At 48.5% G+C, this 17,672-nt stretch overlaps 1 protein-coding gene across 3 annotated transcripts in view; it reads left to right on the top strand.

Moving 5' to 3' along the window:
• The window catches only part of SLC13A1 (solute carrier family 13 member 1), a 657,301-nt gene that overhangs the window by 423,889 nt on the left and 215,740 nt on the right, over positions 1 to 17,672 (top strand). For all 3 annotated transcript variants that reach the window (XM_069629100.1, XM_069629099.1, XM_069629101.1), the window contains one exon: positions 6,395 to 6,552. In XM_069629100.1, the coding sequence (XP_069485201.1) occupies positions 6,395 to 6,552 (158 nt within the window). The remainder of the gene's footprint in view (positions 1 to 6,394; positions 6,553 to 17,672) is intronic.

Raw genomic sequence — 17,672 nt, 5'->3', positions numbered from 1 at the left:
ATTTTTACTCTCTCGTATTTCTACTTGTAATTAACTCAGTGTTCCTCTCTCTATTGTCGTACTTGTATTCAGTTAGTTTCCCTCTCTTATTTGTACTCTCTTATTATTTTTCCTCCCTATTCTCTACGCGGCTCCTCCCCCCCCCCCCCTCCCTCCCCTCCCCCTCTCCCACCCCTACCACCCCCCACTCCCCTCTTACTCTCTCTACCCCACACTCCCCTTCTCCCCCACCTACCCAACCTCTCCACTCTCTCTACACCCCCCACCCACCCTCCCACTCCCACTCTCTCAAACACCCCATCGACCCTACTCCCACTCTCTCTTCCCCACCTACCCACCCTACTCCCACTCTCACTTCCCCCCACCCACCTACTCCCACTTCTCTACCCCCACCCCACCACCTCTCCCCCCCACCCCCCACCCACTCCCCACTCTCTCTTCCCCACCCATCCACCCTACTCCCACTCTCTCTTCCCCACCTACCCAACCTACTCCCACTCTCTCTACCCCCACCTACCCAACCTACTCCCACTCTCTCTACCCCCACCCACCCACCCTACTCCCACTCTCTCTACCCCCCACCCAACCCTACTCCCACTCTCTCTACCCCCACCCACCCACCCTACTCCCACTCTCTCTACCCCCACCCACCCACCCTACTCCCACTCTAACTTCGGTACTCCCACCCACCCTACTCCCATTCTCTCTTCCCCACCCACCCACCCTACTCCCACTCTCTCTTACACACCCACCCACCCTACTCCCACTCTCTCTTACACACCCACCCACCCTACTCCCACTCTCTCTTCCCCAACCCACCCACCCTACTCCCACTCTCTCTTCCCCAACCCACCCACCCTACTCCCACTCTCTCTTCCCCAACCCACCCACCCTACTCCCACTCTCTCTTCCCCAACCCACCCACCCTACTCCCACTCTCTCTTCCCCCACCCACCCACCCTACTCCCACTCTCTCTTCCCCCACCCACCCACCCTACTCCCACTCTCTCTTCCCCCACCCACCCACCCTACTCCCACTCTCTCTTCCCATAACCCACACACCCTACTCCGACTCTCTATTCCCCCACCCACCCACCCTACTCCCACTCTCTCTTCCCCCACCCACCCACCCTACTCCCACTCTCTCTTCCCTCACCCACCCTACTCCCACTCTCTCTTCCCCAACCCACCCACCGAACTCCCACTCTCTCTTCCCCCACCTACCCACCCAACTCCCACTCTCTCTTCCCCAACCAGCCCACCCTACTCCAACTCCCTCTTCTATACTCCCACTCTCTCTTCAAACACCCACCGACCCTACTCCCACTCTCTCTTCCCCCACCTACCCACCCTACTCCCACTCTCTTCCCCCACCAAACCTACTCCCACTCTCTCTTCCCCCACCCACCCTACTCCCACTCTCCCTTCCCCCACCCACCCACCCTACTCCCACTCTCTACCCCCACCCACCCACCCTACTCCCACTCTCTACCCCCACCCACCCACCCTACTCCCACTCTCTCTACACCCCCTACCACCCACCCTACTCCCACTCTCTCTTTCCCCACCCATCCACCCTACTCCCACTCTCTCTTCCCCACCTACCCAACCTACTCCCACTCTCTCTACCCCCACCTACCCAACCTACTCCCACTCTCTCTACCCCCACCCACCCACCCTACTCCCACTCTCTCTACCCCCACCCACCCACCCTACTCCCACTCTCTCTACCCCCACCCACCCACCCTACTCCCACTCTCCCTACCCGATCCACCCACCCACCCTACTCCCACTCTTTCTACCCCCACCCACCCACCCTACTCCCACTCTTTTTACCCCCACCCACCCACCCTACTCCCACTCTCTCTACCCCCACCCACCCACCCTACTCCCACTCTCTCTACCCCCACCCACCCACCCTACTCCCACTCTCTCTACCCCCACCCACCCAACCTACTTCCACTCTCTCTACCCCCACCCACCCACCCTACTCCCACTCTCTCTACCCCCACCCACCAACCCTACTCCCACTCTCTCCACCCCCACCCACCCACCCTACTCCCACTCTCTCTACCCCCACCCTCCCACCCTACTTCCACTCTCTCTACACCCCCTACCAACCACCCTACTCCCAATCTCTCTACCCCCAAACTCCCACTCTCTATTTCTCCACCCACCCTACTCCCACTCGCTCTACCCCCACCTACCCACCCTACTCCTACTCTCTCTACCCCTACCCACCCACCCTACTCCTACTCTCTCTTCCCCACCTACCCACCATGCTCCCACTCTCTACCCCCACTCTCTCTACCCTCACTGACCCACCCTACCCCCACTCTCTCTTACCCGATCCACCGGCCCTATCACAAATCTGTCTACCCCCACTCTACCCCCAGCCACCCACCCTACCCTGCTGACTTTACGTCCACGCACCCACCCTAATCCCACTCTCTTTATCCACCCACCCATCCTAGCCCCACTCTCTTTACCCCAACCACCCACCATAGCCTCACCCTCTTTACCCCCAACCACCTACCCTAGCCTCACTCTCTTTATTCCCAACCACCCATGCAAGCCACTCTCTTTATCCCCACCCTAGCGCCTCTCTCTTTACCCCATCCACCTGCCTCCACTCTTTACCCCCACCCACCCCACACTCTCTATACCCCCACCCTATCCCTACTCTCTCTATTCCCACACTAACCCCACTCTCTCTACTCCCACCCTACCACCACTCTCTCTACCCCCACCCACCCTACCCTGCTCTCTGTAACTCCATTGGCCCACTCTATCCCCGTTCTCGCTACCCTAACCCTCTCTACCCCCATTCACCCTACCCCCACTCTCTCTACCCCCACCCTCTACTACCACCCACCCAACCTACCCCAACTCTCTCTACACCCATCCAGCCATACTACCCCCACTTATCTCCCCTATCTTACATCTACTCTATCTAACCCCACCCACTATACCACCACCCTCTCTACACCACCCACCCTACCCCACTCTCTCCACCCCCACTATGCACCCCCACCTACCCTACCCCCACTCTCTCTGCCCTACCCCCACTCTCTCTACCCGACCCTCACTCTGAGCCTACCTCCACCCTACCCACACTCTCTACCCCACCCACCCTACTCCCATTTGCCACTCCCACACACCCATCCTACTCCCACTCTTTCCACCCCATGCACCCAGCCTACTCCCACTCTCTCTACATCCACCTACCCACCCTACTCCCACTTTCTCTAACCACACCCACCCACCCTACTCCCACTCTCTCTACCTCCACTCTCTCTGCCCCCACTCTCTCTACCTTCACCCTCTCTACCCCCACCCACCCTAACCCCACTCTCTCTTACCAGATCCACCAACCCTATCACATATCTGTCTACCCCCACTCTATCTACCCCCATCCACCCACTCTACCCCACGCTATCTACCCGCTCCCACCCAACCTACCCCTACTTTCTTTACCCCACCCACCCATCCTAGACCCACTCTCTTTACCCCCAACCTCCCACCGTAGCCTCACTCTCTTTACCCCCAACCACTCACCCTAGCCTCACTCTCTTTATCCACAACCACCCATGCAAGCCACACTCTCTTTACACCCACCCTAGCCCCTCTCTCTTTACCCCCACCCACCCCACCACACCCCACTCTCTCTATCTCCACCTACCCAACCTCCACTCTCTCTACCCCCATACACCCACCCATCCTACTCCTACTCTCTCTACTCCCACCTTAACCCCAATCTCTCTAATCCGACACTACCCCCACTCTCTCTACCCCCACCCATCCTACCCTGCTCTCTGTAAACCCACTGATCCACCGTACCCCTGTTGTCTCTCTATGGGGGTATGGAAGGTTAAAACCCCATGCACCCTACTTGCACACTCTACCACCAACCACCCAACCCCCACCCACCCTACCCCAACTCTCTCTACCCCACCCAGCCACACTACCCCACTCTCTCTACCCAATCCTACCCATACTCGAACCCCACCCACTATACCGCCACACTCTATTTATCAATCTATCAATTTATCTATCTAACTATCTAACTATCTATCTGTCTATCTATCTATCTATCTATCTATCTATCTATCTATCTATCTATCTATCTATCTATCTACAGATTTCTTATATCTCGCTACACGCCCGAAGGCCTCAGGGCGTTCGCAAGACAGACAGACCTTCAAACATAAAAGGAGGGCGCAGAGATGGGAGGTCCGTAGCACAGAGAGAGAAGGAAAGATCCATATGCTCGACCTATCCCCTGTCAAACAGGAGCATCTTGAGTTGTTTCTTGAATCTGGATATTGAGTCGAATAGAAATTCCAAATGGTGGGTGCCCAGGCATTAAAACCTGCACCAGCAAACGTTTTCAAAGTAACACAAGGTTGGGAAAGAAACAAATCATAATTGGAGCAGAGAGTGCGTCTGATGCAAGTTTTTTGGATTCTGGAGGAGAGATATGGGGGGCCTGGTCTGAGAGACATTTAAAAAGCAGGACAGAATCCTTGAAGAGAATCTGCTGCACAACAGGAAGCCAATGTAGTTTCTTATGAGACTCCGAGACATTAGACATTCGTCTAAGCCCACATACTATTCTATTCTATTCTATTCTATTCTATTCTATTCTATTCTATTCTATTTAACTTTTGTAAAGCGCTAGCTCGCCCGCAGGCCTCAGAGCGCTGACAAACAACATAGAACAGACAAGACAATCACCATAGTATATTTAGATGGATCCAAATGCCAATGGATCCATGGTTCCAAGGTGACGGTCAGAGAGGGTTAAATCTGAACACCTCCGCTGTCGAACAACCTGTACGAACAGCTCAATTTTGTGAGACCTGTAGCTTCTAAATATTCGTTTTGGCAGTACCTACCAAAAGACTATTACAGTAGTCTAATTTCGAGTTGATGAGCGCTACAGCTTTTAAGGCACATTTAACCTCAGACAAGTAGGGACGAATTTGCCAGAGTAAGCTGGTAAGGAAAGCAAATGAAGATTTAACAGATGAAACATGTTTCTGAAAAGTTAGATGGGAGTCAAAATAGACTCCCAAAGTTTTAACGTTTTCAGATACAGCAATAACCATACCATTTATCACAAAGGAGTTATTTATCTACACACACCCTCTCTACCGCACCCACTCTACCCTCACTCTCTCTTCCCCCACTCTCTCTACCCCCAACCACTCTACCCCCATTCTCTCTGCCCTAACCCCACTCTCTCTACCCCCACCCATCTGGCCCTCACCCTCTCAACCAACACCCACCCTAGCCCCACTCTCTCTATTGCACCCACCCACCCTACTCCCAATCTCAATCCCTGCACACCCATCCTACTCCCACTCTCTCCAGTCCCAGGCACCCAGCATACTCCCACTCTCTCTGCATCCACCTACCCTACTCCCACTCTCTATAGCCCCACTCACCCATCCTATTTCCAATCTCTCTACCCACCCACCCTACTCCAACACTCTCTACACCTACCCACCCTACTCTAGCTCTTCCAGCAGCCCTAGCCCATGCACCCAGCCTACTCCCACGTTCTCTACATCCACCCACCCACCACACCCCCACTCTCTCTACATTAACTCTCACTCTCTCTAACCCCACCCACCGATCCTACTCCCAATCTCTCTACCCACACCGCTGTCCTACTCTGACACTCTATTCTGTCGCCCACTCTGCTCCCACTCTCTCTACCCCCACCCACCTGCCCTACTCCAACTCGCCAGTCCACCCTACGCCCACTCTGCATACCCCCACCCACCACCATACTCCCACTCTCTCTACCCCCACCCACCCTACTCCCACTCTCTCTACCCAGACTGACACACCCTACTCCCACTCTCTCTACTGCCACCCACTCTACCCCTACTCTCTCTACTCTCACCCACCCATCCTACCCCCACTCTCTCTACCCCCATCCTTCCACCGTACCCCCACTGTCTTTACCCCCACCCACCCTAACCCCACTTTCTCTCCTTCGACCCACCCCAACTACCCACCCTACCTCCAATCTCTCTGCCCCCACCTACCCACTCTTCCCCCACTCTCTCGACCCCTACCCACCCACCCTAGCCCCGCTCTTTACCCCCAACCACCCACCCTAGCCCCACTCTCTCTACCTCCACCACCCTACCCCAATCTCTCTACCCCCACCCTAACCCCACTCTCTCTACCCCTATAGTAGTCAACGTTTTTATCACCTACACAACATAATTATCAAAAGCATGTACATCTTTGATCCTCACTATGCAGGCTACATTATGTTATGTAATACTCGATGTATGGGAACACTTTTCTGCAGGCACACCAGAGTTTAAATTACCTTTTGTACTTGTTTAAAGAGTTTTTAATTTCTGTTTAATAGACTCCATCCACATCAAATGGAAGAACATACAGAAGTCGGAAGGACCACATGATGTGCAAAGCGATGTGTCTTTGCATTGCATACTCTTCGACCATTGGTGGATTGGCTACTATAACAGGGACATCTACTAATCTCATCTTTGCTGAACAATTCAATTCGTAAGTTCCCATTTGCATGTAATTAATGTTGTTTAATGTCGATTGTATATGTTGTCAAAATAGCTGATAATGATGAATGCTCAGGCAACAGATGCACTCCCGCACTCTAACAGCAGGAGCAGTGTTTTCCTCACCTCGTCGGTACAAATCTTGAGTTGTAACACATCGGGCCTCATTACACGGATGGCGGTGCACCTTGGTCCATGCCGGTAAAATACCGGCACCGCCTTGGTGGAAAGGGGAATTACCACCCTATTCCAAGGTTGGTGGGGTGGTAATTCCCCCTTAACCATTGCCCTTCCCCATTCCCATTTTTGCCCCATAGGGCTCTATGGGAATAGGGAAGGCGCTAATTACGGTGCCGCAAATTGCGGTACTGTAATTAGCTCCCTGGTCCCTTTGCGGGTTGGTTTTTAAATTAAATTCCCCAACCTGCAAAGGGACCTCGTAGTAAGGCGGTAAGGATTTACCGGTACCGGTAACATACCGGTACCGGTCAACCCTTACCGCCTACCGTGTAATGAGGCCCATCATCCTAATTTATTTTTATTCTGAATGAACGCCCTAAATAAAATAGGCCCAGGAGTAGACAGACACTTTCATAAAGAATTGTGGGCTCCAATGAGGCCGCTTAGCAGCTCAACCCCTCGCTTGATTTTCAAACCCCAGTTTGAGGCTCATTGGAATTCTGGTTGGGTGAGCATTACCCTCAAGCAAGCAGCCAGTCAGTGTCCTGGATCCTTGTCCTGTATCCTCTCAGCTACCTTAGGGGGTAATAAAGGCCAGCTCACTTCCTAGTACTTTGTTTGTTGTGTTAGGCTGTTGGAGGTAAGAACAGAAAAAAAAACAATTACGCAACTAAAAAACAAGCAATTCCCGTAACAGCGCCTCGATGGTCACGTGCTGTGTGAGCGCTTTAAAAATGCTAATAAATAAAATAAATAAACAGGGGAACTCAAAACTGGAAAGAGAAGAAGAGTGATCTTGAGAGCGGGAGATGTTGTACGTGCTCTTTGAGGCCGTTTTATTGCTTTTTAAGTTTTATTTGTGTTACCAAGTTCGAGGGACTTATTTCAGTGTAATCCCAGCCTTGTGCTTATTTTTAATAGTTTACAATTATCCTTGAATTTCCTTACTTTCCATACATTTTCTTTGAGTTTCATGTTTGCTTTTCTTAGTTTAATGTTATGAGGATTATTACAGCGTAAGATCAACGGAATTTGCTCCAGGCAAAACCATACGGTTTTTAATGAGTTTCAGTTTTGAAACTCGACATTTGACACTGTGGTAAAAGTGGCAGTAAAACCATTCGTGGCATATTTAAATCGTAGAGAGAACCTATCTATGAGGCCCTGCATATCTGCTGGTAGTGTAACACTGACATTTTGAGATTACAATGGGTGGTCCAAGGATGCAGAACGCATATTGGTTGATGCATGGAGATTTGTATTGAATAAGTTTGGTGACTGAAAACCAGTGAAGGAGAGATGCTGTGACTTTCTGAAGACTGTGTAAAGTCCACTGTGGAGGAAATAAAAACATGTTTCACAATCATATTGTGGGAAAGCATCATGAAGGTGGTATCCTCCTCTGAGCACTGAGAAACGCTGGTACTGCTGGCTCCTGTATTTTTTCCGGACTGGCTCACTCCGAGTCTGCTGGTAGGGGCAGGGAACTACCGGCAGGCCTGACTTGCCAAGAGTTCAGGCCCCTAGAGACAGAGCAATCACTGAAGCACCGGCACTGTTAAGAACAGTGCCGGTGCATCAATAGTTCCCATCACATGGATGGAATGGGAAATTACCTATGTTGCCGGCACCCATAATATCCCAGTAACACAGGCATATCGGGTGCCGGTAACAATAAGGCGAGTCTGCCAGTAACCTTTCAGTAGCACTGGTGGGTTACCAGCGGACTCATAATGAGAGCCTAAGAAAGTCCCCTGCCTGACTCTGGGGACTTCCAACAGCATCTGGACCCCTGGACTCAGGGGTCCAGATGCTGTCCTAAGCTAGCAGATGATGACCTGGGGGTGTTATGGAGGGAATCCCTGGGGCAACCTCCCTGGTCTCCCATTGTCTGGTAAGAGGCAGTCACAGGAGGATCTACACGAACGCCCTCCCCAGGTAAAGAACCTGAAGGCTCCACCAGCCAGACCCAAAGTCCCCAAGGAGAAAAACAAGCTTTGCATGTAAGATATTTGTAAAATGCACACTGTTAATGTTGCCAAACATCAGGAAATAATTCACTTCAAAGGCCCAGAGAAAATTCTCCCCCAGCCCAGATTTACCTCACATGATACAAAGTTACCAGTTCATAGTTTTCTGGCAGCACTTGATTTTTAGTTTATTTTGTTATGTGTTTGTATAATGGATATAATAAAATGATCTGTCATACAATCAGATCAATATAAGATTCAAATACAGCAATCATTGCACATGCAAACGCAGTCATTAAAATAAAGAGATATGCTGTAATAAAAAGGACTTTAGTGATAAATGCATCCCATTATTTCAAATAATCTCATGCTTTCAATGACACCATATTTATGACGACATCGTAATACTTTCATACCATTTCAAGAATAAAATGATATGAGTGAGTGATCAATTTTCATAACCCACTGCTACAATCACCTTATCATTCCTCTTGATTGATGTTAGTGGTCTCATCTCTACTCTATGGCGTTAATTACTTCCTGCAAAGTGGTTCCATTCCACTGCATTCTGTCAGCAGATGTCTATCACTTCCCATGCAGTCTATACTGCGCATTCAGCAAGATCGTAGGGATCTTTCAATCATCACCCCTGCGCCCAAACCTTCTCCCGACATCACTGTGTTAAATGTGACCCTCATGTAGTCTTTTCTAATCTCGTGACTAGGAAACTCCTTGACATATTCATGGTGTAGTACAGGTTTGGGTATGAATTAATCACCAGTATGGGCTTTGGTGCCAAGGTCAACCCAATTCTGCTCGAAATCAATAGATTGAAATGCACTTTTTACCCAGGCCTTAATGCCTTCCTCTGTGAGGTTGTCAAAATGTACTTTAATTTCATTGTATTGCTTCCATTGTCGATCTTCCTTAATCATACGGCTCATTGTGGAATTGTTATGCACATTTTTCCAGAGTTAAATCCCCATAATAATTGTACTGTATTAAAGTATTTGGTGTAGCCATTTTATATTTTCTATTCAACACATACATGCGCTCTATGGCCATATAATGTACAGTTGGGATAGGTACTTCAGCCCTGATGTATTCTACTGGGACACTCTTAGATAAGCATGTGATAGCTCTGAGGCAATAACTTTCAGTTTTCTGTCTCCCAAGAGACAAAATATCAGATCCATAAAGTATGGTGGGAGTACCTTACTCATATAAACTTCTCTGAGTACTTTGACTGATTACCCTGCATAACGCTTAGAAAACATTGCTATCAATGCCATTGGGTGTCATAAACTTTCCATGTATTCTCTGTCTGTTTGTGCCATGTCAATTTGTAATCTATGAATAATAATGTTCAACACTTTCAACTTTACTACCCTTGGGGTGGCAGTTGTAACTGATAACTCTCTTAGCCCTTTCCCGAAAGGGAGCTCGTAAGCTGCTCTGCCGACACACGTGCTGGCATTCTTTTTCCTCGCCGCAGACTAAGAAGCAGTCCCTCGGCAGCGCATGCACACAGGGTGCAACAGCCCGTACGTGCGACCGGGATTCAACCCCGAAACGCGACTGGATTAACTGCCTCATTTTTTAGCCACAGACCGCATGCACAGAGCAAAGCATCGATTTGGCAGTCGGTCATCCCAGTAGCCACACAGCAACCTGTGGTTAAAATCCCTACATTTGGAACAGGGGACCAGCTTACAAGCTCCCTACCGTAGAAAAACGTTGCACACAAGACCAACATGACACCCCTCTCTACAACCAGCTCCACCATCCTGATGAAGGCCAGCCACATGAAAGCTCCATTTAACAGTTTACCCTTTTTGGCCGAAACACAGTAGTGTCGACGACCCTCTCTCTGTACTAGAGTTCATGACTAACACTGTTATTTGTGCACTGTCAATTGTGTTGTGCTTACCTGTTATCTGTAAAGTATGTTTCTTAGATTAGAGAAAGGAAGAAACATGCTCTATGTTTACCTATTCCAGTCCAGGTGACTGGCGTGTACCTTTGTATTTGTTGTACAAAATTCTAAATCAATATCGTTTCTGATTGTTGTATCATGAGTGTGTATTAAAGAGCCTAGGGCCAAAACGTTTTTTTGACCTGAAACAAATTTGAGAAGAATGTTTTTTTCTGCACATAGGAGTACAACTATGAAAGTGTGTGGTTCTCTTTCACCCTGATTATTGTGTGATTATAGAAGTGTGTACCCACCTGGGTAAATCAGGGCCTAGCCAGGAGCCCCTTTTTTCAAATAGAGTCAGCTAGAGAGACAGAACAAGACACGGTCACAACTCCATCTTCATCATCAACAAATACTCAAGAATACAGTTCTTTTTTAGAAGAATTCATTAAACACAAATATTCCAGGAGCAACCCGCAATCCCAACAACTCTGAAATCAGCAAAAATCAGCAACACAACAATATTTTCACACAAGAGGAGGAGGGCAAGGAGGGGGAGGAGGGGCACGGGCAACTGCTCCAAATCGCGCATCAACCAACAAAGGCATGCGAACCAGATCCAGAAGTCTACTCCCCTACAGGAACACTTAATAGTTAACCTAACAAACTTGGAGCTCTCACCAGAATTAACCACAGCTCTCAATAAAGGTTTATCTTTTTGGTCAATAAACATATCAAACTACTTTTCAACTAGCCTTGATCTTTTCAAATTTTGTCAGTGACTTATATTGAAGAAGTATTTTTCTAACATGACAACACGAAAACGGCTTCAGACCCCACAAATTCCTTCTGAATAATCAGTAGCATATGTTGAAGACACGGTCACCTTGTTACACATCGCGGGAAGTGGTCGTTATGGGCACAGACCCGCTTGTGCGGCGCCCTGATTCCGAGCATCTCCAAGATGGAAGCTAGAGTATCTTTCCGACCCGCTGGCAGCGGTCTAGTAGTTGCACGCTCTCTTGACGTGCGGCCGACCGGTCACGTGATCCTTTATCCGGAACCGAAGCGACCAGTGCTTCGCGTCGCTTCTGTCTTTGACGCTCCGTGAGTTCGTTTCTGTATCCTTCCTCTTTATGCACACATTTCTCTCTACCATTAGCGGTTCCTACTTACCCTGTTGCTTTCTCTCATCAGATCCTCTGCTCTGCATTCGCTGGTTTCTTTTTCAACCGGCTTCGCCAACCCATCTTGTTTGTCTTCTATTCCGGCCAGACCCACATCTGAGTAAGTTCCCTTTCTCTAGGATTCCCTTTGAGATTGGCCAGGCTCTCATCTCCTATTATCCTTCCAGGCTTCCCCGAAGCTGTCCTTTGCAGTCAGATTCCAGGTCCGAACTTTCCATTAGTCCTATTCGGGTGAGAGAGATCTCTTTGAAGCTCTTTTCTTTTCCATTCTACAGACCCTCCTCTAACCTGATTCCTATCTCTTCACCTCTCATTCCTGCAGACAAAGTGTCTGGTGTGATTCCCAGGGGTTCCTGCCGTAGACGTCCATCTTTCATCGTATCCTGATCTGCACGAGCTGGGATTCGTCCAGGGTTTTCTTCCCATTGAGGGTTTCCCTGGGAGTCCTGCCCGCTCTCCTGGGTTACTGTACCCTGGGTTGAGTGGCCAGGGCTGTCTCTGGGAAATTTTCACAGCTGCTTTATCTTTTCAGTTGGAGTCATCGATTGCCAAGGTGAGCTGTTGTAAAGCTTTCACTTTATTGAGTTCTGCAGCTTACTCATATTTACACGAGTTCCCTAACGGAAATAACAGTAAGCGACGCCCGAAAAAGGAATATTGGCAATCGGGATTTCAAATGGAACAACAAATGCAGCAGCTAATGACGGCCATGCAGGCCATGTCATTAGAGGTACAATCCTTGAAACAGGACAATGCTCAGTTACGACATCACGTGGCCAGAGCTTTTTCAGACACTAGCCCCGTCGTCCTTACATTCCATTATGTATGACGGTGATCCCTATAGACTAAAAGAATTCCTTGACAGTTGTACCATTCAATTCACATTTAAACCTTGCTTCTTCCCTACAGATAAAGATAAGGTAGGCTATGTCATTTCCCACCTCTCTGGTCCTGCGTTAGCCTGGGCGACTCCTTTAGTCACCTCCAACAATGTTATACTCGATTCTTACTCCGCTTTCACTAATAGTCTCAAATCCATGTTTGGAAGAAAGGAGATTTCGGTTGCCACTCAAGAGAGACTTCTCGATTTAAAGCAAGGAAACAAGGAATTACTTTGGTATATCACTCAATTTAAACAACTGTCCTCTGAACTAGGCTGGCCAGATGAAGGTCTCCTTACTCTTTTTCGGAGAGATCTCACAGATGAATTAAAGGACGAGGTCTCTAAAGTCCCTCGTCCCGCTAATCTAGCAGATATGATCACATTAACCATGCAGATTGATTACCGAATGCATGAAAGGACATGCGAAAGGAAAAAAGGAAAAGGTACACGTCCACAGTGGGATTTTTCCACAACCCCTCAGAAATCTCCGTCTCCTACTGAAGAACCCATGCAAGTTGGGACCATTCGAGGACCAATCTCAGCCACTGAAAGAGATAGGAGAAGATCTTTGAAATTATGTATGTTCTGTGGATCCTCCAATCATGTTTTGAAAGACTGTCACTTAGTTCCTCCTCGTCGCTCTCCTATACCCAAGTCGGGAAACTTCAAAGCCTTACCGTTGAGGGAAGACCGGTAAGTGCCCAGTATCATTCTTCCCCGTATCAGACCAGTATGTCTCTTGACAACTCTCTAAACAACCAGGCCATGGTGGTAGTTTCTCTTTCCATCCTACTACCAAAAAATGTCATCCCTGGTATTCCGGCCTTAATAGACTGCGGTGCAGCTGGGAATTTTGTGGATGTGGAGTGGGCAAAATTACACGGTATCTCTCAGGTACCAAAGACGTTGGTTACTCCTATTCAAGGAGTAGATGGTACCCCTCTGAGTTCAGGCCCCATAAAGGACCAAACCATTCCGCTCACTTGTAAAATATCTAGCCATAAAGAAACCCTGGTTTTTGACGTAATCAGAACTTCTCATTATCCAATTATCCTGGGGCTCCCTTGGCTGAGATTGCATAACCCCTTCATAAACTGGACCGCGGGAACTCTTTTTCTAGGGTCAGAATATTGCGTCCGTCATTGTCTTTCTCAAGAATCTGTGGGGATTCGCATACCTACAGATGAAACTCTCAAACCGACGGTATCTTCCATCAGCCAACTTGAGATTCCTGACTGTCATAAGCATTACCGATCAGTGTTTGAAAACCCTGAATTTCCTAATCTCCCTCCGCATCGAAGAGATGACTGTCACATAAACCTGCTTCCCGACCAGCCCATTCCCTTTGGCCGCATGTACGTCCTGTCGCAAAAGGAAAAAGCGGCATTAAAAGAATACCTTCAAACTCATTTACGGAATGGTCTAATTTCTGAGTCAGTGTCTCCTGCAGGAGCTTCATTATTCTTTATTCCCAAAAAAGACTCTGATGAGCTCCGTCCCTGTATAGATTATCGGGGACTCAACAAGATAACCACAACTGACAAATATCCCATGCCTCTCATCACGGATATTGTGGAAGCTGTTCGAGGGGCTTCTTGGTATACCAAGTTGGACCTTCGTGGTGCTTACCATCTTATTCGTATTGCTCCAGGAGACGAATGGAAGACCGCTTTTCGGACTCCTTTTGGACATTATGAATATTATGTGATGCCATTTGGCTTAGTTAATGCGCCTGCGATATTTCAGAGGTTCATGGATCATCTATTTGCCGACATATTGTTCCGATTTGCCATCATCTATCTCGACGATATCCTTGTTTACTCCAACAACCAAGAGGAACATATCCATCATGTTAACATTGTATTAGAACGCCTGCAGTCCAACCATCTCTATTGCAAAGCAAGTGTGAATTCCATCAGAAACAAGTTACCTACCTAGGATTTGTCCTATCTTCCCTGGGCATTTCCATGGACCCCAAAAAGATATCCGCAGTTGTGGATTGGCCTGTTCCTACGGGAATAAAGGACATACAGAGGTTTTTGGGGTTCGCCAATTTCTATCGTAAATTTATTCCTTCCTTCTCAGAAACCATACTCCCCTTGACTCGACTTCTCAAGAAAGGGGTGTCATTTGTCTGGAATGATTCAGCTCAAAAGGCCTTTGACAGTTTGAAGAAAATGTTTACCTCCTCCACAGTTTTGATCAACCCTGACCAATCCAAACAATTCATTGTTGAGACAGACGCTTCTCAGAATGCGTTGGGAGCTGTGTTGTTACAGGCATCAGAACAATGTGAAGAAAGACCGGTGGCATACTTATCCAAGACATTTAATACTGCTGAGATAAATTATTCTGTACTCGAGAAGGAACTGATGGCTATCAAACGCGCCTTTGAGGAATGGAGACATTTGCTGTTGGGCTCACCCTTTCCTGTCTTGGTGCGTACTGATCATCAAAATCTCAAGGTTCTCCAAAATGCTTATACCACTAATAGCAGACAAGCACGTTGGGCTTATTTCTTCTTACCCTTTCGGATAGAATTTGTTTACTGGCCTGGCAGACAGAATCTAAGAGCAGATGCTTTATCCCGTAAAGATTCTCCAACTTCATCGTTTAGCCCAGAAAATATGTTTCCCAATGCTCGATTTATTGCTGTACTCACTGACTTCCTGCAAGAGGTACGAACAGCCACCACTCTTAATAAAACTCTTTGTGAAGACCTGGCATCTACTTATCTTCTCTCCAAGGAAAAGGAATACTACTTTCATGGTACTCAAGTGTTGATTCCCGTTCCTTCTTTACAACTGGAGGTGTTAAAGATTTGCCATGACTCACGAGCTGCAGGACATAGGGGTGTACTTCCCACATTGGAACTTATCCAACGGCATTTCTGGTGGCCTTCCATGAGATCGGATGTCCGGGATTATGTAGCTGCCTGTAACATCTGTGCTCTTGCTAAGTCCCCTCGTTCACCACCATTAGGGTTATTAGCTAGAATGCCCATACCAGACCGACCTTGGCAAATCATTTCCACTGATTTCATTTCTGACTTACCACCATCATCGAATATGACTACTATCATGGTAACTATCGATTATTTCACCAAGTTAGCACACTTTACCCCTCTGCGAAGATTACCAAATGCTCCTTCCATGGCCAACATTTTTCTCTCTGAAGTATTTTCTCGCCATGGTCTACCGGATACCATAGTGTCGGACAGAGGTCCTCAGTACACTTCCCTCTTTTGGCAGCAGATCTGTCGCATTCTGGGGATCAAACGTGCCCTCTCTTCTGGATATCATCCGCAGACGAACGGGCAAACTGAGCGTTTGAACCAAACCCTCGAGGGATACCTACGGTGCTTTATTTCTGCAGCTCAAGATAATTGGGTGGAACTGCTTCCTTTAGCAGAATTTGCATACAACAATTCTTTGCATTCTGCTCTCCAGTCCACTCCTTTCTTCTGTACTTATGGTTATCACCCTTCCTTTGCTCCGAGTGTTTCTCCCTCCGATTCCAACTGTCCGGGGGTGGATTCTCTGATTGCAGATATCCATGAGGGGCAGAGACTGGCCAAGCAGTCGTTACAAAAAGCTCAGGATCAAGCAAAGAAGTATGCTGATCGTCATCGTAGAGAATTTAAGGAACTGACCATCGGGGATTCGGTCTGGCTTGCTTCCAGATTTCTTCCTCGTCATTTGGTCCCATCTAAGCTATCTCCCAGATATTTCGGTCCTTTTCTGGTTCTCTCCAAAATTGGAGCGGCTGCTGTCCGACTTGCCTTACCTGCTTCCTGGTCTCGGATTCACCCGGTTTTCCATCTGTCTCAGATTAAGCCAGTGGTGCGGGATCGTTTTCATGGCAATCATGATTCCCTACCTCCTCCGATTCTCACTGACAGTGGTCCTGAATTTGAAGTAGCTGCAATTTGTGACTCACGATACCATCGTGGTCGATTGCAGTTTCTAATTGACTGGAAAGGTTATTCTCCTGCAGAAAGAACGTGGGAGCCAGCTTCTGGTGTTCATGCACAACGACTTGTGCGGCGTTTTTTCCTGCTTCATCCGGGCAAACCAGGCGCGCCCTCCCGGAGGAGAGGGCATACTGTTACACATCGCGGCAAGTGGTCGTTATGGGCACGGACCCGCTTGTGCGGCGCCCTGATTCCGAGCATCTCCAAGATGGAAGCTAGAGTATCTTTCCGACCCGCTGGCAGCGGTCTAGTAGTTGCACGCTCTCTTGACGTGCGGCCGACCGGTCACGTGATCCTTTATCCGGAACCGAAGCGACCAGTGCTTCGCGTCACTTCTGTCTTTGACGCTCCGTGAGTTTGTTTCTGTATCTTTCCTCTTTATGCACACATTTCTCTCTACCATTAGCGGTTCCTACTTACCCTGTTGCTTTCTCTCATCAGATCCTCTGCTCTGCATTCGCTGGTTTCTTTTTCAACCGGCTTCGCCAACCCATCTTGTTTGTCTTCTATTCCGGCCAGACCCACATCTGAGTAAGTTCCCTTTCTCTAGGATTCCCTTTGAGATTGGCCAGGCTCTCATCTCCTATTATCCTTCCAGGCTTCCCCGAAGCTGTCCTTTGCAGTCAGATTCCAGGTCCGAACTTTCCATTAGTCCTATTCGGGTGAGAGAGATCTCTTTGAAGCTCTTTTCTTTTCCATTCTACAGACCCTCCTCTAACCTGATTCCTATCTCTTCACCTCTCATTCCTGCAGACAAAGTGTCTGGTGTGATTCCCAGGGGTTCCTGCCGTAGACGTCCATCTTTCATCGTATCCTGATCTGCACGAGCTGGGATTCGTCCAGGGTTTTCTTCCCATTGAGGGTTTCCCTGGGAGTCCTGCCCGCTCTCCTGGGTTACTTTACCCTGGGTTGAGTGGCCAGGGCTGTCTCTGGGAAATTTTCACAGCTGCTTTATCTTTCCAGTTGGAGTCATCGATTGCCAAGGTGAGCTGTTGTAAAGC

Source organism: Ambystoma mexicanum, chromosome 12, assembly GCF_040938575.1.
Source record: "Ambystoma mexicanum isolate Mex_15411 chromosome 12, UKY_AmexF1_1, whole genome shotgun sequence".
NCBI classification, from domain to species: domain Eukaryota; kingdom Metazoa; phylum Chordata; class Amphibia; order Caudata; family Ambystomatidae; genus Ambystoma; species Ambystoma mexicanum.
This window is presented reverse-complemented; position numbering and strand designations above follow the sequence as displayed.